General features: G+C 37.6%; 4 protein-coding genes across 5 annotated transcripts in view; 1 reads left to right on the forward strand and 3 right to left on the reverse strand.

The window, feature by feature from the left end:
- On the reverse strand, positions 1-17,610 carry LOC121731338 (general transcription factor IIE subunit 1). The gene is made up of 9 exons (XM_042120731.1): positions 17,449-17,610; positions 12,699-12,827; positions 12,109-12,225; positions 11,749-11,927; positions 3,963-4,189; positions 2,773-2,962; positions 1,142-1,274; positions 469-576; positions 1-202 (listed from the first exon to the last, which is right to left on the reverse strand). The coding sequence occupies exons 2-9, from the start codon at positions 12,820-12,822 to the stop codon at positions 27-29; spliced, it is 1,254 nt and encodes a 417-aa protein (XP_041976665.1). The 5' UTR covers positions 12,823-12,827; positions 17,449-17,610; the 3' UTR covers positions 1-26.
- Positions 14,958-17,072, reverse strand: LOC121731335 (tyrosine-protein kinase transmembrane receptor Ror2). The gene has a single exon (XM_042120729.1). It carries the CDS (start codon positions 16,885-16,887, stop codon positions 14,968-14,970), a length of 1,920 nt encoding a protein of 639 aa, XP_041976663.1. The 5' UTR covers positions 16,888-17,072; the 3' UTR covers positions 14,958-14,967.
- LOC121731341 (rab-like protein 3) lies at positions 17,406-22,251 on the forward strand. Of its 2 annotated transcripts, none has more exons than XM_042120735.1 (6): positions 17,406-17,500; positions 18,567-18,776; positions 19,640-19,785; positions 20,458-20,594; positions 21,381-21,435; positions 21,653-22,251. In XM_042120735.1, exons 1-6 carry the CDS (start codon positions 17,455-17,457, stop codon positions 21,791-21,793), a joined length of 735 nt encoding a protein of 244 aa, XP_041976669.1. In that variant the 5' UTR covers positions 17,406-17,454; the 3' UTR covers positions 21,794-22,251. The 2 variants fall into 2 exon arrangements, with proteins under 2 accessions (XP_041976669.1, XP_041976670.1); XM_042120736.1 differs by having other exon boundaries at positions 18,567-18,722.
- Positions 22,242-27,698, reverse strand: part of LOC121731340 (beta-1,3-glucan-binding protein-like) — a 7,570-nt gene continuing 2,113 nt past the window's right edge. The window contains exons 4-8 of the mRNA XM_042120734.1: positions 27,104-27,267; positions 26,589-26,840; positions 25,636-25,784; positions 24,982-25,083; positions 22,242-22,402 (exon numbers count right to left, since the gene is read on the reverse strand). Of these exons, the coding sequence (XP_041976668.1) occupies positions 22,286-22,402; positions 24,982-25,083; positions 25,636-25,784; positions 26,589-26,840; positions 27,104-27,267 (784 nt within the window). The 3' untranslated portion in view covers positions 22,242-22,285. The remainder of the gene's footprint in view (positions 22,403-24,981; positions 25,084-25,635; positions 25,785-26,588; positions 26,841-27,103; positions 27,268-27,698) is intronic.

The following is a 27,698-nucleotide window of genomic DNA, read 5'->3' on the forward strand; positions in this document are numbered from 1 at the left end:
TAATACAAATAACGTTTATTCTAACCTCAATCGTACATATGGCTGTAGTACTCCTGATACACCTGTATGTAGGTCTCCTTCTCGGCGGGTGTCATGCGCGCGATGACGTCATCGTCCACGCTCGTGATTGGCACGGGCTTGCCGTTCACGAGCACGGTGGGCGCGTTGTCGTCAGACTCGGAGTCTTCGCTCTCCATTTCCGCTGGAAATGAAGTCACCTTAGACTCGGAGACAAATAGATTAATTATTTCCATTAGAAATAATTAATCTATTTGTCGCGCAAAATACTCCGTAACTATTGCACAACAGTGCGACGTTGTCAACTTGCGTGCAACAAGTCGTTTAAATGTAAGACTGGCAACACTGTCGAATATGAGTTGCACACTTATTTTAAATAACAATAATATGATAGCTACACATTGCTCTTTCCATTGATGGCGTTTAATAAAAAACCTAAATAATACTTACCAACAGCCGCCATTTCATCTTTGAGCTTGTAAGGGTCTTTAGACTCGTCGTCACTGGAGTCTGAGCTGTCCTTTTCAATTCCCTTAAGGGCTGCAGCCGTATTATTGCCTGAAAAAAAAAGCAGCCTAGATCTACTTACTTCATTTTTTAAATTACCTACAATTTTAAATGTTTCCTTGTTATTGGTTACAGTTTCCACTAAAGTCTTGTTTGCTCATTCCAGTTTATTTAACCGAAATAAATTGTAGTAAAGCAAGTGTATTAACGTCTATTAAAATGCCTATAAAAAAACACACCTAGAAACGAATTTTAATTTGTTAAAGATTTTGATATAAGTCCATATATAATAAATGTAAAACTCTTCATTTTATTTAAGTTTAATGTAAACATTAAATGTCTCGTGTGGCCGTATAAGCGACATAATGTTTTGCAAGATTTATATATAAGCTAGTACTATCAGAGAAGTTGATTCTTAGGCAGATCGCGGACCTACGCTATTTGGCCGCGATGAAGTCGCGATGTATCAAACTCAACAGACAGAACACGGTTATCAATTATCATTGAATTGACATAGTACGACCAAATCACTAAGATCCGTCAACTGCTTAAGAATCAATTTCTTCGATGGTACCCTAAAGTTAAAACATCCTCCATTTAAAAGTAATAAAATTACCGGGGTTCTGTTTCTCGTGTGCGAGCAGGACGGACATAATGTCGTCGTTCTTGTCTTTGCCCGTGGTCTTGGCGCTCGTCGCGTTGTTCGCCGCCTTCTCCAGCGCCGCGTCCGTTGAATGTACGCTGTCGCTCTGGAATGTTTGAATTTCGAACTAAGTGAAGTCTGTCAAGAAAGTGAAGAAATTAGAAAGTGGCAACATCGTAGTGTCATCCCTTTTTTCTTAGATTGATTTGAAAAGGATGACACTACGATGTTGCCACTTTTTAATTTATTCACTTTCTTGACAGACTATAATTTTTTTTTTTTATTTAAATTGAAAATAAAAAATGTTGTAAAGCTGCATCTAGATGTAATAAGACCGCAACGTGACACGATACAAGATATTTTAACTCCGGGAAAGGACATAGGATACTTTACATCCCGGAAAAATGTACGGATCCCGTGCCATAAACTATTCTTTAAGGTAACGGAGAATCTAGTTAACAATATTTTAACCGACTTCCAAAAAGGAAGAGGTTATAATAATAATAGACATTTATTCAACTAAGTTCACAGTACACTACAATAAAACAAAGCATACAACAATAAAGACAGAGAAAAAAAGAAGACAAGCACACTAAGCCTAACCACAATATATAGGTAACAGAAAAAAAACTATTGAGAACACTTACTTATTTCAAATTTTAACGGTGCGGCTCATACTTTATATTTTATGTATGTACAAATAATTTATATATTTTTGTGGTGCGGCGCGGATAAGTGCTTCGGTGTAAGCAGGGGGTGTCACTCCGCCGTTACGCCGCCGAGCTACAAGTACATACGAGACTCCCCGACGTCGGGGCGATTCAATGGTTGCCGCGAACTGACTCGTGACGCACGCGCGCGCCTCTTACGCCGTGTCATATTTTAATTGGCAAAACTTATCAAAAAAAAAATACTGCATTGCAGCCGATTGTTGGGACAATGAAAAAAGGCAAATTTATATAATATCTATTGTCATGGTACCTAAATCTATGACAATAATAATATTATTAAATATACACACAAATGTTTTATACTTAATTATAATAAATATGCTTATTTAAAATAGGTGGTAGGTGGTAGCTGCATATACTTACATTATACATAATAATATAATCCATACCTAATTACCTACATCAAAAGAAAATCAGGTGTCGTGTCTGTGTAAACTGATTTATATGTTCGGTATTCATTTACCTACCAGTTTCCGTATGTATACCTTGCGTGGTATTTATACTTATTTGATTTTGACAACCCTATTTTCGGAATATAGTCAACAACACACACAAGCTGTGAAATAAAGTCGACCTTCACGCGGCGACAAGAGGCTACTCGCGTGCGGTCCGTTTGCTAATAATACTTATGTAGGCACATAAAACGGCGGCATTTGTGAACATCAAAGCAGTGAGACTTCTGTACTTGTACTATTATCTATTCTGTGGTGTAAGGCAGTGCAGTGCAAAAAGTTGTTGAATAGGACTCCACTCAGGTAAATGATCATGACACAGGATACTGTACCACGATCCCTGGTATTATGTGGATCCTATTATGTTCGTCTGTATTTCTTTTTGTATGTTCAACCATAACTTCGTGAAAGCTCTATTCACCTGTTCATTAACAACGGTGCTCTCCATCATCCAGACTGGTCGTTCCTTCCGCGCGGCGTCGCTAGCAGCGGGGGCGTCGCCGATCGTGATGTCGACTCTCGTCTCCTCCACCGCCAGCCCGGAGCCGCGCGTCGCGTCACCCGACCATTGCTCGTTGCCTGCTCTACCACCCGCCGCCTTTGTTGTGAGGCTGAAAAAAAAAACTATTGAGTTTGTTTGTTTGTTTGAATGCGCTAATCTCAGCAACTACTGGTTTGAATTGAAAAATTCTTTTAGTGTTGTATAGATCATATTTTATCGAGGAAGGCTTTAGGCCACAGATATAGATCAAGATAGATACCGCATGTCGCTCCATTTGTATGAAAACGAGTGTGCCACTTTTTTATAGCTACTGTGACGTACCGCTGATAAGAAAAGTGCCCATTATCTAGGCCAACGGCAACTCAATACGGCACTTTTAGGCATTTAGGCATTTTTAAAATTCCGATTGACGTCCGATTCCGATAGCAGACTCTTTCGAAAGACGAGCATTGCTCGTCGTTTGGGAGCGCGATATGGCACGCGAAGTACATACACATGCGGTACGGTATCTATCATGATCTATGTCTGTGCTTTAGGCTATAGTATAACATCACGCTGCGACCAAAAGGAGCGAAGAAACATTGGAAAATGTGAACAAAAGCGGGGAGAATTAGTCATCATTGACAGGCAAGGCTATACCACGCGTATGAAATCGCGGGCACAGATAGTATAAGATATTTTGGTAAAATAGGGCTAGATAACACTTGGTGCATCTCCATTGTAGATGAGTAACATAACGTTTCAAGGTCAAAAGGCTATATTAAGCTAGACCTGAAAAGGTTTTACGGTCAAACGATTATTAGATATAATATTTAGCTAGACCGTTGTTAATTTAGGAGCAAAGCTACTTGTTGACTGCATTGGAATTTGGTCGTACGGAATGAAAGCGTTTAGTAGTTTAGTTCATCGTTCAGGTAAGGTATTGCATCGTCAAAACTCTGTATTATTTTTTTAGTATTGACATCACGACAAAGCGACGACTTGATCCGAATGCAGCTGAAGCTTAACTTTAAACCCTAGCCAGCGCAGTACATGTCGGCCTATAAAAAATATTCATTAAACCGCAATAACTAGGCCTTCAACCAAGGCCATTATGTAATTCAACCTACCCTCGTATAGTGTTAATATCCACTGGTTCTGGTTCTAATATCTCCGGCGCCAACTTGATTCCTTCCACTTCCCTCAGTAGAATGTACAGTGTTTCCAGTTGTTCGTTGAACTTCGCCAGTAGAAGCCTCGAGTCTTTCTTTGGTAGCGCCGACTGGTCCTCTTCTACCACGTCATTACAGAACGTACATCGGAATTCTTGGGTCATCATGTCGTAAAGCTGATCAGCCTGTAAAAACATTTAAACATTTTGTTGAACATCATCAGAGCAATTGATTCATATAATGGAGGATCCAGCTGACCTGTTCGAGTTATGTAAAATAGAATGTTAAGGGCCTGTTTCACCACTTAGGGCGTTCGCTGCGTTGAGCGTGTGCGCGGCGCGGCTGCCCGGCGCGGCACCCGCACCGTGAGCTCGCCATAGTAATCGTGCGACGGCCGACCCGCCTCAACGTAGCGCTGGTCTATGGGATGACACGAAACAAGCACGCCTCGCGGATGGCCGCGCCGGGCGCACGCTTTACGCAGCGAACGCCCTTACTGATAAATGTCGGAATTCGGATAGGCTATCTACAAATTATCTGATCACTTCGCTCTACGGAAAAGCTTCAAGAACAAGAACAGAGCGTCTTAATTAAAAGGCCTGCAGCTCTTCTTAAGTTGTGTGTGTCCATCAGGGATCGGAAACCGGTTTATGTTTCAAACCGGTTTGGGGTCAATGACCGAAACCGATTGGATTCCGGTTTTAGGTTTAGGTTACCGGTTAAAACCGTTTCAATCGAATGAAACCGGTTTTCTGTAAAACCGGTTTGGTAGAACGAAATTAACCGGTTAATTAGAAAGGTAAGTGTCATATTATAATCTATTTTGTAATTCGCATCGTAATTTTTGTCCACGCTCTGTGTCTAAGCTTTGTCTACATAATTATCTTTACTAGAGATCGCCCTATGGTCGAAATTAGACCTAAGTTTCAACGACATTAGGACTACTACCTACTTATATTTTGTAAAAAATATTAACTTTATCATTTTTTTGCAACTCTTGTCTCCGGGACTCAGCTGATCTCAGACTGGCCGTGTAAGCATTGTCTAATAGTATCTTAGATTCAATATAAAAATTATAATCCATTTTCAATTTGTCAAGTTGTTGTCAACAGAATTCAACCATAAATAAAAGATTATAATTCGAATGTATAGGCTTGTCACTCAAAAATCTGTTATTTCTCATCTGTGTGTGTTGTAGTGTGTGTAATGTTTTATTTGTTAAAAAAATGTATGATAAGAGCATAATTTCAAAATAATATTAGCTCGATGCATTCCTTCACCATATAAACTACAACTGTGCAAAATTTCATGCTAGGTGCATGAAATTTTGTTTCCCCATTTTTCGTAAAAAGGGTTACAAAGTTTTTCGTTCGCGTATTAATATTATGATATTATTATTATCTTTAGGGTGTATATCTTTACTTGTAAGTACCTTAAAAAAAGTAAAACTCAACCCTATAAGATCAGTTTATCACGGTACCTAATGGTGCCTGATCTAAATAAATAAATAAAATAAATAAATAATTAAATGAGTCGTTCCCGATTCGTCCTACGTGATTACGCCGCATTTAGAACAAGCCGGGAATTTTTTAAATGTCGATGCCGTTTCGTCCCATTTGGGTCAATTCAGACCGCAACGCGACGCTTAGATGCATTTCTTAATTTGTATGGCATTTCTAAATCTGTCAAATACAGATTTAAATTGCGTGAGGCGTCATGCAAATCTGTCAATTGACAAATAGAATCCTAGATTTGTTTTTGTTGTGTTGACTCCTAATCAATAATGTGTGTTGTTGTGTTCTTCAATTTCACGCAATAATAACTCATGTGTATCGGAGGTAAGTGATCATTTTTAGGGTTCCGTACCCAAAGGGTAAAAACGGGAGTCGGGACCCTATTACTAAGACTTCGTTGTCTGTCCGTCTGTATGTCATCAGGCTGTATCTCAAGAACCGCTACAGCTAGACTTCTGAATTTTTTACAGATTGTGTATATCTATTGCCGCTATAACAACAAATACTAAAAACAAAATAATATTCATATTTAAGGGGGGCTCCCATACAACAAACGTGATTTTTTTGGCCTTTTTTTGCTCAATATCAATAATGGCAACAGGTAGGCACTTAAAATTTTCACAAATACCTTAAATATATGTGTTCTTTAACAATTAATAATAATATTTAAATAAATTAAAAATTTAGGGGGGGCTCCCATACAAAATAATACAAGTTTTGGCCTATTTTTGCTCTAAACGGTACGGAACCCTTCGTGCGCGAGTCCGACTCGCACTTGGCCGATTATTTTACCTTTGTTTAGGTTTAGTTGTCGCTTTATCATTTATTACAATTGCATTGGAGGCCGCAAAGGAAGATCTTCCGACCGAGCGAGGTGATATGCTCGGTCAGGCCGAACCGCTACATCTCCCCCCCCCCGAAGACCGGAGGTCGAATCTTGAAGTCTTGTCGCTTGAGTCGCCAGTGCCAGAGAGCACTGTTGCAGTGAGTCCCAGTGAGTCGGAAGTGTAAGCTGCTGCACGGGATCCAGTAAGTCAGATAGCTGCAGTGCGGGGCCGATGCTACGTGCTGACCAGGAGAGATGTGCTCTGCTTGCTGACCGGTCGGTGTAGTGACAAAGCCCGATGATGCCGATGCGAAGTCGCCCAGGCCGCAGTACATTGCGACTAGTGGACGATGTACCACTGCTTAAGTAGCACTGGTTTTTTCGCCACACATTCACTTAACTGTGACGGCCGACATACTATTATCTAACAAGTGAGGTAGTTATTAAGAGTATTCGGGCTAATGGTCCCAAAAGATTTGGTACCAATGGGAGGAGTCATTCCTCCCATTGGTACCAACAACAGATTACATTGAAATAAATAGATGACTAGAAAACATTGAAATAAAATTAAAATAGTTTGTTTTAGGGTTCCGTACCCAAAGCGTAAAAACGGGACCCTGTTACTGAGACTTCGATGTCTGTCCGTCTGTCAGTCCATCTGTCTGTCCGTCTGTCTGACTGTCTCCAGGCTGTCACTCAATAACCGCTATAGCTAGACTTCTGAAATTTTCACAGACTGTGTATTTCTATTGCCGCTATAACAACAAATACTAAAAACAAAAAAAAATATTTAAGGCCCCCATACAACAAACGTTATTTTTTTTGCATTTTTTGCTCGTAATCAATAATGGTAACAGCTAGTAACTTGAAATTTACATAAATGCCTTAATTATATTATGTGTACTTCAATAATTAATAATAATATTTAAATAAAATAAAAAATTAAGGGGGTCTCTCATATAAAAAAAATTGGCATATTTTTCCTCTTTAACGGTACGGAACCCTACGTGCGCGAGTCCGACTCGCACTTGGCCGATTATCTCTATAAAATAAATTCACAGGTTTTATTATAAAACATCTTAGGTGTACCTTGTAATTGTGAACTTAAAGTTCATAATACAGTTTGAAAATATTAGAATTGCCAGTAGGTAACTCAAATAATATTATTATAATTATTGAAGTATGAGTAATACTCTTCATACATTATTTTTTCTTATTTTCAATAATATTACAATTTTTTAACAAAAATAATCCTATGTTACATTAAGTAATTGCTGTGGTTATAATTTATATTAAAATATATTATTTTACATTTTTTATATAATAAATCAAATATTAAAATTTAAAAATGCCTGAAATCAGTGTAGTTACATTCGTTAAAACTATTTATAAAATTATAACCTTATGTAATGTGACAAGGTTCAAACACTTACGGATTCTGTCGCGGAGCACTTTTATTCATCCCGACGTTTCGGCTACTTTATAGCGGCCGTGGTCACGGGTGGACTGAGGTGACAGGCGTCCAATTTATTGAAGTTCTTCAACTACCCGAAGATTCATCAATTTTTGTTTGCGTTCCGATCTACGCAGAACGAACTTACAGTGTCATGAAGCCGAGGATTCCTAGATTTGTGTTTTAGTTTATTTATCACTGGATCCCAACTAGATGGCAGCACCCAACCATCTTCGCGGTTAAGATTAGGGTGTTTTTTAATTTCAATGGCCTCGCGTATCATTCTTGGACGGTATCTTGCTTCTTTTGCCAGTACTTGTGGCTTATCAAATCTTATGTAATGGCGAGGTTGATCCAGTGTGTGTTCACAAATTGCGGACTTAGTGTTCCTATGGTGTTTGACATCTGCAATGTGTTCCTTGATGCGGGTTTTTATGGCCCTTTTGGTTTGCCCTATATAAGAGAGGCCACAATCACAGTCGAGTTTGTAGATTCCTGCATCTTGAAGGGGTAAGTTGCATTTCACTGGTGGTAAAAATTGGCTGATCTTTTTGGGCGGCTTAAAGTATGTTTTTATTGAAGCTTTCCTTAGAATGTAGCTAACTTTATCAGTGACTCCCTTTATAAATGGTAACACTGCAGGTAATCTCTCCACTGTTGCCGGCTTCACTCGGTTGCTGCTCTGTTTGCGTGGTGCCCGAAGCTTATTGTCGCGTAGAACTTGTGCAACATGATGAAGCTCGGTATCCAAATGCTGTTCATCGCAGATTCCTCGCGCTCTTTGAATTAAAGATTTTCCAACAGTACTTAACTGTGCTGGGTGATGATGGGAGTCACCATTTAAATATCTGTTTGTGTGTGTAGGCTTGCGATACACCGTATGACCTAATGTGCCGTCAGGATTCCTTATTACCAATACATCCAAGAAGGCTAAGGAATTATCTTTCTCTAACTCCATTGTAAACTGTATCTTAGAGTTGAGACTGTTCAGGTGCTCAAGGAATATGGATACTTTGTCCGATGGTAATATTGTGAAAGTGTCATCTACATACCGCTTGTAGAAGGTGGGTTGTATAGGTGAGGACTCAAGGGCTAACTTCTCAAAGTCTTCCATAAAAATATCAGCCACAACAGGTGAAACAGGTGAGCCCATCGCTACACCATCTACTTGCCTGTAAAAGTCATAATTCCACAACATATAACCAGATGTAAGGCAGTGTTCTAACAAGTCCGCATATTTAACCGGTAAGTCATTCTCTCTAAGCCTTCTTGTAACAATTGCTGTATTGGTAGGCAAGTGAACAGTGACTGTATATCGAAACTGACCAGTTGTTCATTGTCTCTGAGGCGTAGATGTTTTGACACTTTCACAATATTACCATCGGACAAAGTATCCATATCCCTTGAGCACCTGAACAGGTTCAACTTTTAAGATACAGTTTACAATGGAGTTAGAGAAAGATAATTCCTTAGCCTTCTTGGATGTATTGGTAATAAGGAATCCTGACGGCACATTAGGTCATACGGTGTATCGCAAGCCTACACACACAAACAGATATTTAAATGGTGACTCCCATCATCACCCAGCACAGTTAAGTACTGTTGGAAAATCTTTAATTCAAAGAGCGCGAGGAATCTGCGATGAACAGCATTTGGATACCGAGCTTCATCATGTTGCACAAGTTCTACGCGACAATAAGCTTCGGGCACCACGCAAACAGAGCAGCAACCGAGTGAAGCCGGCAACAGTGGAGAGATTACCTGCAGTGTTACCATTTATAAAGGGAGTCACTGATAAAGTTAGCTACATTCTAAGGAAAGCTTCAATAAAAACATACTTTAAGCCGCCCAAAAAGATCAGCCAATTTTTACCACCAGTGAAATGCAACTTACCCCTTCAAGATGCAGGAATCTACAAACTCGACTGTGATTGTGGCCTCTCTTATATAGGGCAAACCAAAAGGGCCATAAAAACCCGCATCAAGGAACACATTGCAGATGTCAAACACCATAGGAACACTAAGTCCGCAATTTGTGAACACACACTGGATCAACCTCGCCATTACATAAGATTTGATAAGCCACAAGTACTTGCAAAAGAAGCAAGATACCTTCCAAGAATGATACGCGAGGCCATTGAAATTAAAAAACACCCTAATTTTAACCGCGAAGATGGTTGGGTGCTGCCATCTAGTTGGGATCCAGTGATAAATAAACTAAAACACAAATCTAGGAAACCTCGGCTTCATGACAATGTAAGTTCGTTCTGCGTAGATCGGAACGCAAACAAAAATTGATGAATCTTCGGGTAGTTGAAAAACTTCAATAAATTGGACGCCTGTCACCTCAATCCACCCGTGACCACGGCCGCTGTAAAGTAGCCGAAACGTCGGGATGAATAAAAGTGCTCCGCGACAGAATCCGTAAGTGTTTGAACCTTGTAATATAATGAGTGATACTCGCGTAAACCTAAGAAATCCTTATGTAATGTTTTACGAGACTTTAACAGTTATTAACGTTAGTTTAAATACTTTAATTATCTCAGGTCATTCGTCCCATTGGGACCAAAATTTTTGGGGACTAATAGCCCAACTACTCGTTATTAAATGGCAGCAATGATCCGACTGGGGCATAAATTTAAGGAATTTGGAATACAAACAATTATTTCTAAGAATAATTACATCATCTATTATGGAGTCTTGCAAACGCATTCTTAAATTGTTGAGTACGAATTTTAATGAGAAAAAAAAACCTCTCGACGCTGACACTTGTTGGTGGAATAGCTAAACCAACTTTTGTCAGATTATATAAATATGGTTAAATATGGACTACACCCTTCCACTAAACATTTGGACTTTTTTGTGTTTTCGTCAAATGCAAACATCGAATAATATATTTTGTTTTCCTTTTTTCTTCCCATAATTATTGATAATTTACAAAAAGAAGAAACCAACACTCGCAGCGAAGGACGAACGAAGTAATGCCCGTTGCAGACGATGCACAGTAGCTTGCGCGAGTACTTGCGCAGGTACTTGCGACAGCGTTCAAACGTAAAAAGATCACGCGAAGTAGCTTTGTATAGTGCCAGTGCATAGTAGGCAACCATGGACAAGCGTATGGTTTTGAATAAACTTTTTAAGTGCCTTATTCAAGAGCTAAATGGAGTGATAGCAGAGGAACTGATGCATTCCATAAACACTCATGTTCTTTATACAGTTGTATAAACTGTATAGTTTTGTCTGAATTCCATTTATTCATTTTTAATTCACAAACTTAAAACATTAAGACTCAATAAAACAACCAACTCCCCAACAATCTAGTGGTAGGTTTCTACATCTTTACCAAAACAACAAACAGACTGAACTGGCGCTAGTACTGGCGCCAGTACTGGTCAACGCATGTTCAAACGATGACCAGTGAAGTAGCGCGGGGGTGAAGTAGACGGAGCGGGGGCAAATGAGTCGCACTTGCGCGAGGACCAAAGCGAGTGCTACTAAGCAACTTGCACTCGCACTTTCACTAAGCAAAATGCGTTCACACGATGAAAATATATGCTTAGTATTAGTACTTGCGCAAGCTACTGCGCATCGTCTGCAACGGGCTTAATAGTAAACAAACCCCGCGCATGCGAGAATCGAGATAGAGAAGAAAGGTGCGCGTGCGACGAGATGAGAGATAGCGCGGAGCGGCAACAGCGCGGCGATGCAAAGGTGCGAGCCGCACGCCGCTCAAACCGGTTTATTTCGGTTTGTGAGAGCTTAAAAATTTTGTTTTATCAATTTACCGGTTTTATGGAGGGACGAAATTATATCGGTTTATCGAACGAAATTAACAGGTTTTGCAAAACCGGTTCCGATCCCTGGTGTCCATGGGCGACAGTAGTTGTTTTCCATCAGGTGACCTATTTGCTCGTTTGCACCCTTATTTAAAAAAATACAAACAAACACGTACCTCCAGATCTGTGAATGTTTTGGCGCAAGACGGGCACTTGAAGCTGGCGCGACTAGCGGCGTCTCGCTCCTCTGTCTCCATGCGCTTGCGCATCAGATCCAATTTGTACTTCACCACGTTCACAAACGTTTTGTAGTTTATAAAATAGTAGTTCACCTTTTGTGCTTTGCCATCCGGACCTGAAAACATCATTCAAACATGAAAATAAAATAACCTACTTAATACTTATTTAAAATAACCATCAGTGGAGGAGATTGGTCGTTTAAGATAATCGCTTAGGTATTTTAGACTTCAGTAAGAGGATTTTAAACACATGAAAATTTATTTTACTTAAATATTAAATCAATACAATAACTTTACCTGTTTCCATTTTTAGCCTCACTTGTATGAATTTGTCATTTTTCAAAGTTGCGATTCTAGCCCTTAACATCTTCCTTTCAAACTTTAGGAGTTCGCAAATGTCGTCTTCTTTCATACCTTTAATTACGAAAAGTTTTTATAGTAAGTATAACAAAACCTATTAGATGAATGAAAAGATGAACACGGGGCCAGTGCCCGATCTAAGGGGGGGCGAGCCGGGCATTTGCCCAGAGCCGCAAAAATGAGGGGCGGCGAAATTGACTTATTCCTATCGTCCAACCTAGCTATCCACCACTTAAGTTTGAGAATTTTACCAGCTTACCTACCTTAAGTTTGCTAGTGGAAATATTTGAGCATTTGACTTAAATATTCCTCCCATTTTCTCCCAACAAATATGTTTCCTGTACTTATATGTAAAGGGCGGAGAAAATGATCTTTGCCTGGAGCGGCTACATGGCCAGATCGAGTCCTGCACGGGGCCAATAATAGGACACAGTGATCTGTTAAACTCTTATTAGTCTACTTAAATATATTTAACAGGAGTAAAATAATCATCATATTAATTACCTACGTAGAAGTGAAGAACTTACATGGGTTTCGAACAAGCATGTCCACTATTAAAGCATCTTCTATCGTGTAGAAGCCTCGCACCACAAGCCGGGCGAGCTGTTTCAAGCTGCTAGGTACTTCCGTTACTAGACGCTCTTCAGTCATTGTAACTTGAAAGACAAGGAATCGTGTTAGACATGGACATAAACTCGCACTTTTAATTTTTAATGGCCTAAACTCCGAACCTATGAGTCCAACTTGGACTCATAGTCATAAGTTTTCAATCTTCAATGTCATTTAATAAGCACGGTCTATCACAGGAACTGTCGGTCCTTCGAGCCGGATGTAAGGTAGGTACCAATAGTAGGAACACTTAGGCCATAAAGGAGCCTCAAGACCACTGAATACATTCAATTTCCATAGATTTTTTAGGTATTATAGGTCTTTGCTCAAGACATTCAATTTCCGTAGATTTTTTAAGTAAGTTAATCATTATACTTTAAGTAGGTTAATTGCTTATTGTTTCCTCTATTTTATATTAGGTTCTCAAAATTTATATGTAAATAAGACCTCTTGTAGATTAGATATCAACCTAGAATAGAGCTCGTCGGAAATGCTTTGAATCATATCAATCAATCAATCAATCAATCATAAATAAACTTTTAACAACCATAAACAAAAAAAAGTATCCGACACCAAACATAATTTTATTTAAAATTTAAATCGACTAAGACAGTAAAATAGTTGTTCTAACATTTATGAGGCTTAAACAGTAAACAGTGAAAACCATAAAAGCTGGAGCACTGGGGGATGCCTGCAGTATGAGCATAGCATTAACCAGTTAGGAATATAAAGAACGTCTTTATCACAAAAATAAACTACTGACCCTGGTTCCACAGTTTTTGTCTTACAAACTTTTTGTCCAAGTTTTAAAGGATGTGTTTAGTCATGGATAAATTATATCAGCTGTAGTGACTAATGATGACAATAATACATGATAGTATTTTGTTTGCTAAATATTGATAAGTAGTACAAAATTAAAAAAAATATTTCAGTGAAAATTTGTTTATTTCATCTTAAAATAGATTAACATAAACAAAGTAACATTTAAAAAATCAATAATAATATGTATCTAAATTTTCATTTACGTGGAAACTAAACAATTTTTATTTGGCAACCATATTTCAGTTAAATTCTGTTTTACAAGATTCGTAAAACTGTTTTATAAAAAATACTATTTAAATTATTATTGGCTTGGAATTATAGTGCAGATTAGCAGCACTTCTATCTTAATTCTTAAATTAATAAAAACATTGAATTATTAATACATCATCTACGAATAATAAAAACTAAGGAATCGTAACTCTCATACTATTACCATTTTAAATTTGGTTCCTTTTGATCTGTCATGTAACGTCAGCCTAGTACCGCTCAAGGTCACCTAAATATTGCAAATGTATTGAAATGTGTACCTAAGGTACATTTTTTTGACAAGTATTGTGGAGCATGTTGTTTGACGGAGTTACTTTTCCTTAGTTTTTATTATTTGTAGTTCATCATGATAATTTTAAAATGTGCAATTGTTACCATATTTTAGTCTTATTCCTGGCATAGCTTACCTGGCAAATAATAATGATTATTTATTATAAACTAAATGTAATACATCCTTAATACAAAAGAGGCAGTGTCAATATTTTAGTTGAAATTGGCATTCTAATCTTAAATAACCAAAATCAGTCTTTTCAAGGCAAATAAAAATAATTATAAACTAAATCCTATTATACCATACAAAAAATCCAGAATTCTATTTAATCATTTTTACTACAAGCAAATGTTAAGTAACACAATTGAGCAAGTACATACTTCGTTCATAATATCACTTTAAAAAATCAATACAAAGTCTTAATTTTGTTTTCATTACAAGTTACATTAAACAATGAACGGCAATAATGCATGGATTCACACAATAAATACTTAAGACCTAACCATAATTTATAACATAAATCTAAGTGTATTTACAATAAGGAATAAAAAAATATATAGTACATGTCATATGAGAAGCTGATGCCTGTTTTCACCAACCGCCTCCTAACGCTAATTGGCCCCTATGGGCCATTAAGGGTACATATCCTTCAAGATTTCACGAATTTTTGTGTGTCACGTTTGTCCTTAGGACGTAAGAACTTTTGCAAAACATTAGTTTTTTTAAATGTGTTTGTTTTAAGAGATATTTGACCCGTACAGATCGCTAGGGAACACTCAGCATTAGGAGACCATTGGCGAAAACAGGCATTAATACGTCTCATTTTATCATTCAGAAATATTTCTTTCTAATATCATTTGAATATTGTCCAATGTCTGGTATATTACTCTAAAGTTTGGACGATCACTTGGGTGATGGTTCCAACATTGCTTCATTAAGTCGTACACACTTCTGGGAGTGTTATCGGGACAAGCTAGAACATTGCCATCTTTTAAAAATCTTACTACTTCTTCGTGAGTCATACCAAAGTATGGCTGTAAGGCAAAGGAAAAGATTTCCCATAGACATACCCCATATGCCCACACATCAGATTCAAGGGTATATTTATTGTACAGAATACTCTCTAGTGGCATCCACCTGACAGGAATAGCATCATGCTCATCACCTTTGTAATAATCTTGCAAATAAATTTTGTGGGACAAACCAAAATCTGCAATTTTGACAACCATATCGTCATTGATGAGACAATTTCGGGTCGCCAAATCTCTGTGCACAAACTTCCTGTCAGACAAGTACACCATTCCGGAAGCAATTTGTCGAGCGATATGAAGGAGATCTAAATGGTTAAGAGGAGTAGCTAGGAGTCTCAAGTCTTCTCTGTTTTCAACACCGGGTGGATAATTTGCTGCTGTACTGCATGCTCTCAAATATTCATTTAGGTCTCCTTTACCCATAAATTCGAACAAGAGACACATTGGACGTCCTATAGCGCATACACCTAACAATTTTACAATGTTAGGGTGATCAAAATCAGCCAACAGACAAGCTTCTCTTTCAAAATCGAGTTGTAAGTCATGTGAAGCTTCATCTTTCAACATTTTAACTGCTACAAGTGTAAACTCCTCTTCAGGTACCAAGCCTGGAGCTTTAGCTTGAAACACTCTTCCAAAAGCACCTTGCCCCAGATCTCGTATATAAATTATATTGTTTCTAGGAAACTCCAGTTTCTCTAATTTGGGATTCAATTGTGCCCCAGTTGTATGATAAGCCATGTTGCTTGGAAGTTTGTCCAGATCAATATCCATACTTTGTAAATTCCTCCTGTTTGACACATTACATTTGGAATAATGATTTTTCAGGAAATAATGGCATAAAAGTGCTATCGAAGCTATTCCTAGAATACATCCAAGTCCACTGACAGACAATATTAAAACAAAGGTTGGTGTGAAATAGTTCTCCATAATTATTGGTCCATTAGTATTGTCTATGTCTAAGCTAGAGTTAGCACATACTGGAATATCGCAGAGTTGCCATCGTACATTTGGGTCCATGGTGTAGCACCATGGTTTACGCTCTTCTCCTCCTGCATTTCTACAGTAATTGGTGGAGTTTTGCACTTCAGGGAACACCAATGGTGGCCTTGTATGTTGATGAGGATGCTGGGACTCCCAAGCTTGACAAGCAAGTCCAGTTTCTGTTCTATTCATGGTGCCCTGATAATAACGTCCATTGCCGTGAATGCAAGTTGTTGTTACTTGACTGTAATCCATGTCAGTGATGCCTGCATTGTTGCATGTTACATGGGCGCCTTTCCCCGCAAATTTTGGCAATTTCTCACAGTCAGGGAGACGAAAATGTCCCCTGGATTCGAAAAAGACACCACGACTCTTCTGATCTTCGATAACAATCCAGTCGTTGTAGCAAAACTGCATTTTTACAGCCATACAATCCTCGTAACACAGTGGCAAGGCGAAGTAGCCCACTCCATCTCTATTCGTACACTTAGGAAAAGCATAGGCGCATAACAATTTTTCTGCTGTACTGCGACATGGCTCCTTCAAAGCGGATATCATTTCCTTCCACAAGCCAGTCGCGATTTTTTCATTTTCAAGGCCGCCCGTATGATTGTACCACACGTAGCCCGTGGAATAATGCTTACATATCTGTCCATTGTATGGTCCACAGTATAAATGCACTGATTTTATTGTAAAAAGCACAACAATAATTATTCTATAAAACCCATCCATCGTTATAAATGAGTTAATATTGTAAAGTATGTAACATTGTAACGTTGCATCTTATCCTTACACTACTTTTAAAAAATACTAGAAGCAATATTAACAAGATTAAATGGCGGACGCATTATTTATTATTGATTTAGCAAAATTTCACGTTCACAAAACAGCTCAATGTAGAAACGTCAAAGGGCCAACCGGAAGTGAAACGAATATCAAGATTCAAGAAAACTGAAAGGTCACAGACAAAATAATATTCGAAAGATCGATGAATCAGATTTCTCGGAAATACCCGAAAGCTGAAAGTATATATTTTTGTGCATATTAAGGCGAATTTTGAGTTATAATAAATTTTGTAGTTCGTATTTATTAATAATTTGACGAAAATAAGTATCTTTAACTATTGAAACTATTTATAAAATTAGTCAAATTTTGTATGTAAATAAATAAATATTTATTGACTCTGGTAACATTTAATTATCTTGCGGTTGGTACTTATGAAAGAATGAATGTCAAATATGTCAATCAGATGTCAAAACATTTCAGACAAACAGAAAGTGCTAATGTTTTTACCTGGAAATGGCAGCAATTGAGAAAGTAAAAGTTGTTGTCCTCGGTGACTCTGGTAATTTGAATTTCATGTATTTATTTCTTACACTGATAACGTTTCAATTCACAATTTAACTTTTAATATTAGCGAAAATATTTCCGATCACCAACTGACGTCAAGGCGGCCGACGCCATGACAGTTTATTTACAATTTAGGCAACGTACAGATAATGATCAATTTGTAAAAGCAGGCTATGAGAATAGGCGCCAAAACTTGAAATCAATATTACTAGCTATTTGACCGAGCTTTGCTCGGTATTCGATAAAACACGAATAGAACGACATTTTCTAGAATGTAATTCCTAGCTAGATCGATTTATCGCCTCCGAAACCCCCTATATACTAAAAAAGATTTAAGATTTAAGTAAGTACTACAATATAATATTTTTTTGAATGAACAAAAAGCCGTAATGTAGGTACGTAACGAAACGTAACAAAATTGCATAAATTGTGTTAAAGCCGTTATCAATTTAGAGTACTTATTCAAATATTATTTTTCTAAAGGTGTAATATTAATATAAAACACATAACTAATAATATTTTAATACCATGCTGTATAGCTCAGTCAACAAAGTAGTTGTAGAATGCGTGAGCGGGAACCTAAGCAATTTCTGCAGAAACTTATTCAGGGTGGTTAAGGACAAAACATACTAAAAGTCCTGAGGTGAGCCGGAGGGAGGGGAGGGCGACAAAGGTCTAAATTTTTGGTTTTCACTTTTTATTTATTTTATTTTCACTTTCCCTGAGCGTGTAGTTCGAAAACGGATGAGAATTTGGAAAAAGTTTATAGAATCTAATTTAAAGAGAATTTAATAAGCTTTAATGTCGTCATAGAATATTTTTTGCTACAACGCATAGTTTTTTAGTTATTGACAAAAAACCAAAAATGTTGACCTTTGTCGCCCTCCCCTCCCTCCGGCTCACCTCCTAGACGTCAGGACTTTTAGTATGTTTTGTTCCTGATCACCCTGAATAAGTTCCAGCAGAAATCGCTTAGGTTCCCGCTCACGCACTCTATACCCTCTTTTGAGTCATTCGTTAACCAGACTAGTAATAGTAAAAACAATTCCTTTTGTTTTCAGGCGTTGGAAAAACATCACTAACTTATCTGATAGCTCACAGTAAACCCCTATTATCACCAGGATGGACAGTAGGGTGTTCTGTGGAAGTAAAATTGCATCGATACAAAGAAGGGACTCAAGCGCAAAATACTTTTTTTGTTGAGTTCTGGGATGTAGGCGGGTCCAATAACCATAGGAATACACGAAACGTTTTTTATCAACCCACTCATGGTAATCAAATTTTTTATTACTGTGATAGTAGCTGTGATAACACTGCTTGAAACATGAAAATTGCAATGAATTATTTCTGGCCATAATATATTATAGTAATCGGCATAGATTATTTTAATGGATAATTATTGTCAAGAACAGAGTAGGTGATATCTCGGACAAAGGTAATTACCACAGTAATTACCGTCTGAATCTGAAAATACATGATGGCCAGTTTGGATTCAGACATAAAATGTCCACCGAAAGTGCTATCTTGAGTCTCAAGCATATAAATTATATGCTTGAGACTCAAGATAGCACTTTCGGTGGACATTTTATAAATTATAATACAAGCCGTTATATAGGACACCGGTTTACGCATGCTTTCTGGATCTTTTAAAGGCATTTGACCGCGTTTTTTATGATGTACTTTGGATGAAAATGGAGAGCACCCTTCGCATCCAATATAATAATATCTTCAGGATGATGCTGAAACTTCCCCGATTTTGTAGTGCTTCTGAGATGTTTGCGCAAGCACGAACGGATAGCTTCCGGGCACTCATTCGCAAAAAGCTACATTTATAATAAATCGCGTAAGGAGAAGTGACAGCAGCATCTTGAGGATTGTGGCAGATGATCCGCATGCACCCATATTGAAGAACTATGTGCGGATAATGAATGAATTCGATAGCAGATCTCTAGGACACAATATCCGCCCTTGGTTCTAATTGGGTTCTTGATTTACTTTTTAGTTTGGAATGGATATTTGTATTTGTATAATTACTGTGAAAACTTTGCTGTCTTTTGACAAAACTTGTTTTCATACATTCATAATAATAAAGTTGATACTTAATTAACTTTTATATCATATTATTTTATTTTAGGTATTATTCTGGTGCATGACTTGACGAATAGGAAGAGTCAAGTAAACTTGCAAAAGTGGCTGTCGGAAATCCTTAACGAAGGCAACAGTAACCCCAACTACCAACATATCGATGTGGATCCAGAGCAATTTTTAGGGTCAACTCAAGTTAGTAACATTAATACATTCTTAAAAGCGTAAAAATTAGTGAATAATTACTGTCCATGGGCAAGAGTAGCTTTCCATCAGGTGGCTTGTTTGCTCTATTGCCTCTTAAGAGCGTTTACGGCTTTCACGCTCAATCTGGCTTAAAACTGTACTTTTCAAACTTGAAAAAATTATCAACCACTTATCTATAAGTACTTATAAAAATGTTGATTACTTATTTTTTTTCGGAAATTTCACTGTTTATATAGTTAGTAGAGAAAAAAATACGATATAAAGAGTATTTGTTCATTCAGCATTTACTAGTTTTTTTTTCGAGTCTAGAGCCAAGGTCTAAATCGAACGAAGGTGTTAATCTTAAAAGCACCATTCTTTTTAAGTACTATTGGTCTAAGAGCCGGTGGGAGGTCGACCTTCACCGATCTGATAACCAGATGAGACATATTTTTTATCAAATATAATTTATAAACAAATATGCCTATAATTACTTGCCTATCTAAAAGTGCTCATGGCTATTTTTAATTAAATTAACTTTAATCGATTTTTTTTTCATCACTTTCATTCTTTTGAAAATATGTCTCATCTGGTTATCAGATCGGTGAAGGTCGACCTCCCACGGTCTCCTCTACTATATTTAATTGAGATATCCTAACTATTTTAATTTTTTATTTATAGATACCGATACTAGTGATAGGGACGAAGTACGACCAGGCAGAGGAGACACAGAAGAGGAACCAGTACAGGCGGCTCGCCAGCAATATCGCCGAGCAGTGTGGGGCCGACGAGATATTCGTCAATTGCCATCAAGCTAGGTGGGTTCTTGTTTTAGGTTTCAACACTAGTTTAATGTCTTAGATCAGTGTTTTTCAACCTTTTTTATAAGGCGATAGTATGAAAAAATATTTCGCGACCCCCACATCCTTTTCTTTTTTTAATAAAATATGTCGGGTCTTACGAATATAATATTTTATTAAAATTCCCTGCTTATTTAAATACTTAATTGACTTTTATTAATTTTATTGTGTTTTTGTATTGAAATGCTTTTTTTTTTAATGAAATAAGGGGCAAACGAGCAAACGGGTCACCTGATGGAAAGCAACTTCCGTCGCCCATGGACACTCGCAGCATCAGAATAGCTGCAGGTGCGTTGCCGGCCTTTTAAGAGGGAATAGGGTAATAGGGGAGGGTAGGGATGGGAAGGGAAGGGAATAGGGGAGGGTAGGGAAGGGAATAGGGCAGGGGATTGGGCCTCCGGTAAACTCACTCACTCGGCGAAACACAGCGCAAGCGCTGTTTCACGCCGGTTTTCTTTTGACCCCTACAGATTCCCCAGGGAGTCGCGACCCACAGGTTGAAAAACACTGTGTTACGTAATGACCTTTATTATATTTCGATAGCCGTAAAACATTGTAAACTAAAATATATTTCTACTCATTTTTATTTTCTAATCGTATTATTTATACGAATTAATATTTGTCGTCACTACGACAAATATTAATTCGTTTTCGTCTCAAAATTTAAAGTTTTTAATTACATATATGGCGACACGTTGTTAAGGATTTAATTATCCATCTAATAATTATTTATTTGCGTTGAAGGTCTCTAGCTCCAGGTACCAGTAACGCCGTGAAGTTGACTCGTTTCTTTGACAAGGTAATTCATAATCCGATTTTTGTTCACATTATAATTAAAATTAAAAATCTTAGATAAGTATTTCAAAGCAGACGGACGCTGTTTTTTTTTTTTACTTTTTGATTTATACTTACATTAAACAAACTGCATAAACAGTTTGAGTTTAATGTATAAATAAAAAATTATGAAAAAAAAAACTCCATGTTTTTTGTCTCTGACAGCGAAAATGATGTTACAGGTAATAGAGCGGCGCTATTACAGTCGCGCGAGTCCATTCGCGGACAAGAGGCGCCCTCTGCCGCCGCACGTGTTAACATCCACGCCGATCAGCGGCCGGCCCCCGCAGTACCTCAGCCCGCGGTTCTACCACATGGACTGATTGCCTATGGTTGGTAATTGACAGGTGTGTGTTCCGAAATATAAGACAGTATACAGGCCAGTGCAGATGATGTCATATTATATCTGATGATATATTGTACTGGTGAGACAGATGTAACGCATTAGCACGTAGTGTTAATAATTACGTATAAAATTTACGATGACACCTCAACATGTGCAGTGCAGCGAACATATTATAGCGTTGATAATTGACGTCACGATCGCTCACCAGTATACTGGGTTATATTACGGAACTTACTTTCAGTATGGTCCGAACCATAAGGCTTATCACAAAATTTCATGCTTACATTTTTTAGAAATTTTGTGATTTGCCTAATGGTTTTAATAAATGACCATGTGTATGTAAAATATTTAATACTTATGTAAATAATACGATTACTTACATTCCTATAAATACACATTTTGTTTCGTTAATAAATAAAAATACATTAAATTAGTTTTTATTAAAATTTTTGTTTAATTTTAAATATGATTACAAGGCCCAAACTCGCACATAGTCCACTTTCAAAGCAGCGCCTTCCCCATCTTCTTTGTGCTGATTCCATGTTGGCAGCCAACTGTCCTTGGCCTTCCAAAAGTCGGTAGCGGCCTTTAAAAAAGTTATTCCTCTTTAAAATTAAAATTATTAAGTTGCTGACTAAATCCTTAAAGTCTCTTTACAGGTTCTCTATTAACATCAACAATATCTATATGTCTCTGTTAACATATACAAAGTTTCATCACCGGATTCAAAGATTCATACATTGCTATCGCGGTCTATACGCCGATATGGAGAAATAGTAGCTTATTCGTGTGCAAGTGACAGAGGCAATATTCATAGTAATATGGGTCGTTTACATTCAGCCACTGCCGTTACTCCTTGCGCTGCCGCGACCGGTAATATTGCGACGACGCGAGTGAGTGTTTAGTGTCTAAACCACGAAGCTATAGCTTCATGGTCTAAACCACAGTATAGAAATATGACATATCCCTACAGTAGTGAAACGAATGTACTTGCGCAGAGCAACGGAGGAGTACCTGCGGCGAAGCGGGCGGCGCGGGCCCGCGTACACTAACTCGCGGAGTTTGTGTACCTGCGCCCACAGGGGTGACGTTGGCGCGTTGTCTACGAATTTTGTGTTGTAAAACGATAACTTATCTTATAAACAATGGGATATTATAATAAATGTTCAGTGTACGGATGTAAATCTGATTCAAAAAACAAAAAAGATTTAAATTTTCATAAATATTGGCTCACAGTTTACACTAATATTGTGTTGGCCTTGGCGGCATGTATTTGCATCTCTGTTTTATTGTTTACGTTGTAAGAAGTGTAACAAGGAGAGAAACAATATAGAATAAATTAAAAATCTGTCAAATACCCTATTACATACTAATTAGTACTTACCTACCCATGTACACATATCAAGTGTAACATACCGCGCCCTTACCGCGCACGTAATAAGAGTTTTGAAGTGCTTCTGTTACACCTGACGTGTGATTAATTATTGGATATTTTATATACTTATTCGAAATTTCGAATGCGTCTTCATTTTTTTAATCCTTCGATCGTGATTCGTGGATCCTTGGAAATCTATTGTTATTCTATTATGTCTCGCTCACCGGTGAGCTTATGGGGCTTGATGGGTTAATTAATTTTTTAAATAGAGAACTAAAATCATCTAAAAATAAAGTTTCACGTAAATGTCTGGCAGTACGACATAATATATATGTACGATTCATCTACCGGCTCAAAAATTTCCTTTCTACTCCGGTCAAGACCTTGCTGGTCTAGTCCCATATCTTTCCTATAATTAACTATGGTGACGTGTGCTGTTTAGATCTTAATGCCGACAAACTCGATAAACTCGACCGATTGTTTAATAATTGCCTCCGATTCATATTCAACCTTCGAAAATACGACCATGTTTCTTCGTATCGCTCCAAGCTACACTGGTTACCAGTACGTCAGCGCCGCTCTGTATAGGCACAGTGTGTTCTATATTCACTGCTGCAACATCCCCATACTCCCGAATATCTCGCCCCTCACTTTCAATACCGTTGCAGCAGACACGATAAAAACCTCCGATCCACTTCAAATCAGCTTTTAAGTTGCCCTTCTTACAACTCAAGTTCCGTCCACTCTTCTTTTAATATCCAGGCTATTCTCCTCTGGAACGCTCTTCCTCCGGAAATCAGGATGTCAAAAACCAGAGATACTTTTAAGCGCAGGGTACCTGAGTTTTACTTGAAACAGTTGGCAGACTCTTAGTTTTCATAATTTACGGCATAAATTATTATTTATAATATTTTTAGCATCATGATTGATCAACTATATATTATTATAATATAGTTATTATATAATAATATATATAACGTATGGTTATTGGTTTTATTTATATATAATTTTATGTGTGATAATAGGTATATTATAAGTATAGTATAATATTATACAATATATATTTTATAAATATAATATTTTTTTTTTTCTGTCTTTTCCTCTTTCAACTCGACTGGCACCTATGCAACTATGTCCTTGTATCGCCCAAAGGTTGACTGGTAGTTAATGCCATACGGCATTAAGTCCACCTTTGTACCTATATGTGCATAAAGTTTTTAAAATAAATAAATATGTAAATATAACACGCTGATTAAACAGATTAAATGATAACATTTGCATTACAAGTACAATATTTTTATTTCCCGTTTCGTGGCAACCCTGGCATATCTGCTCGGTACCTGTCATCGGTGGCGGCATCGTGCGACGTCAAAGGCGTTTCGTTACTGTAGGTTATATGTTATATGTTTATATTTAGGTTATATGTAGGTTATATATATTGCTATACTGTGGTCTAAACACACTAGGCCGAAGTTAGACAGCAATTCCGCATGATTACGCTGGCAATATATTTTAAATGACCGATGACACACTATTCCTTCGCGTTCCGTCTGTATATTGTATGCGTTTGACATTGCGGGCGTAATCACGCGGAATTTCCGCCGCGTAACTTCGGCGTGTGTTTAGACACTTTGTTTTAGCTCCGTGGTATTTACATTCTCACGCTGCCCACTTCCCAGTTCCCTGCCCAACAGTTCTGAATATAAACAACGCAATCGACCTTTTTAAAATGTGTTCTTCGACTAAATTCATACGATTTCAAATTATACATCCGAATAAAGTTAACTTACCGTTGGTGACTGATTTGACCATGGCTTAGGTTGCGGGTTCGAAGCGTCGTCGGGCATGAATCCATTGGCTCCACCTACCGCTAGGTTTATAATGAGGTAAAACTGAAACAGGAAATTGATGATTTTCGAAAACACGGTCAAGCAAAATACGATTTTTTCCTCATAACACGCAACTGTTTGTGTCCGCAAATTTTATCTACTTCATGACCCATCGTTTACCGGTTTATATTATTTACTAGACGATCCGGTGAAATTCGTATCATTTTCCCTCTAATATAAACCAACGAATATTTTAAGACTAATAATTAGCTGAAGCAGTTCAGCAGTTCTTGAGTTTTAGCGAGACTAACTTAAAATTTTATTTTTATAAGATAAGATAAATATTCTTTATTGTGCATACATATTATAACAATTTAAAATAAAATACATTTTTAAAACACAGGTAACACACAATGGCGGCCTTATTACTAATTAGTAATTTCTTCCAGGCATTTTTATTTATTTCTTTAAATAAAACTAACATCTAAATAAAAATAAAAAAAATAACCCAAATCTATATACCAATATATATATTATAGCTTTTGTATATTCCTACATAAAATACAGCTATATAGTAATTCTCCAAAGTCTCGAAACTACTGTCTACTTTCCTACCTGTTGGTCAAACGGTGCCATTTTTGACCCATATCTCCAGGGATTTGAAATATTTGGGTAATTCTGAAATTCACCATAATCCCAAAAACCGTTGCTGCCCGGTGTAGCATTTCCAAGTACAACGTCATCTATGCTAAATGTTAGAGTATCTAAAAGACAAAAAAATATATTATGCTTTAGCTTTCCTAAAGGACTGAAAAATAAAAACTACCTCGTATAGATAAGACTAAAAATAAAAAATAAAAATAACTTGTAGTCTAGAATTTAGGAAAGAGAATATATTATGGGCTATTTCGATTTAGTCCTATCGGGCTGCGAGCAGGGAAATGGGCAGCGCGAGAATGTAAACCGCTGCCACCCGTCATGCCGCTGCCGCTGCCCGATGCGGCAAGTATGTAGAGGGCTGACTGCTGAGTGTATTATAAGCTTCTTGGTGTAAACGTTTACTGCCGCAGAAGTATTGGCAATATTGCCGGCAGCGCGCAGCGCAAGGAGCAGCGGCAGTGGCTGAATTTAAACATCCTAATGTGCGCTTTTATAATTTTGGACGTGACGGTAATATCGTGGACATCCGCGGTAAAACGATAACATAGGGTATAGTATATAATAGTATATAAGTAAAGTGTATGGAAATATATGAAGACGCTTTTAAATTTCTAAGCCAACTTCCACAATAAAACGTTGGGTACGTTAAATGCCCTTTTGATTTTACGCACCGCGGACGTTTCGTTCGGTTCAGAAGAGTGTAGACGTCGTGATGTCCTCTAACGTGCACGTTAAAAAGTTATCGTCGACGGAAATTTAAAAGTGTCTTCATATATTTGCATACATTTTACTTTCCTATGTTATCGTTTTACCGCGGACGTCCACAATATTAGGTACCGCCATGTCCAAAATTATAAAAGCGCACATTAGACTTTAAAACATAGGTAGGACTTAGGAGAATACATTACCTGGTGTCCAAAGAAGTTGGAATCGATGGAAATCATTGTCATACCCCTCTGGGTTGTTGCGAGTCCATGAAGCAAGATGGTAGGCGTTCAAGGATCCGAACGGACCAAAATGAAGCGTCGATGAGGTTCCTTCGACACCAATATTCTTGTCGTCTTTGTATAATTTGCGGTTACCCCGAGACTCGACCAAGTCGATTTCACCTGAGGCTGGCCAGTTTCCATACGCGTTTTTTGTTGGCAGCAGCCAGATAGCTGAAAATTAAGATCAGTTACTTAAAGTGCATGTGCAGCAAATATAGGTGAATATAATAATATGTCCAATAAGTAAATAAGACGGTACTAGTTTCGGATTTGTAATGCCAGAACTCAGAAGGCAGCACTTTGTATAACACGAAAGAGCTATAGGTACATCTCATATTGCCATTATGAAAATAAAAGAAAACATGTTGTAGATTGTCGACATCAGCTGTTCGCAGGCCGCAGCAATGTTTCGCACTGAACTGAACGACATTTACCTGGCCATAGCCAATCTCCAGCGGGCATCTTAGCTCTAATTTCCACTTTGCCATAGCGGAAGTTGAAGGACTCTACCGTGCGTATTCGAGCGCTCTTAATTGGGTTCAGAATGTTTGTGGGTGTTCCGATACGCTCGCAGCCCCAAGAAGATGAATCGGTGCATCTGTTAAGAAGTCAAGAAAGAAGTAAGTACATAAAAGTTACACACATGCAGTAAGTAAGTTGTCCGTTTTCTTCATTGTATTTAGAGTTCTAAGTCATTAGCCATGTCTGTAAAATATGTCACATAACACGCAAAAATTAACTTGTTACCTGCTTCTAAAGAATGTCCTTAGAACGGGGTTCCTTGTTAACGTCTGCGTTATATTCATTCTTACTGCCGTAGGTACTTATATTAATTTAAATTATTTAAATAAAAGCAATAAACATAATTTTTTCGTTGGGTCAACTCAAGTTAAATAACTAAGGCAGGCTTACTCTCAATAACGTATCTAGGTAAAATTACTCAGTGTTAAATTTAATCCAGATCATTTTTTTATAATTAAAAAAAAACAACTGTTGCTACTGTAAATCCAGATCCCGACTAGCGCACTT

The sequence above is a fragment of the Aricia agestis genome, chromosome 10 (assembly GCF_905147365.1).
Source record: "Aricia agestis chromosome 10, ilAriAges1.1, whole genome shotgun sequence".
Lineage (NCBI taxonomy): Eukaryota > Metazoa > Arthropoda > Insecta > Lepidoptera > Lycaenidae > Aricia > Aricia agestis.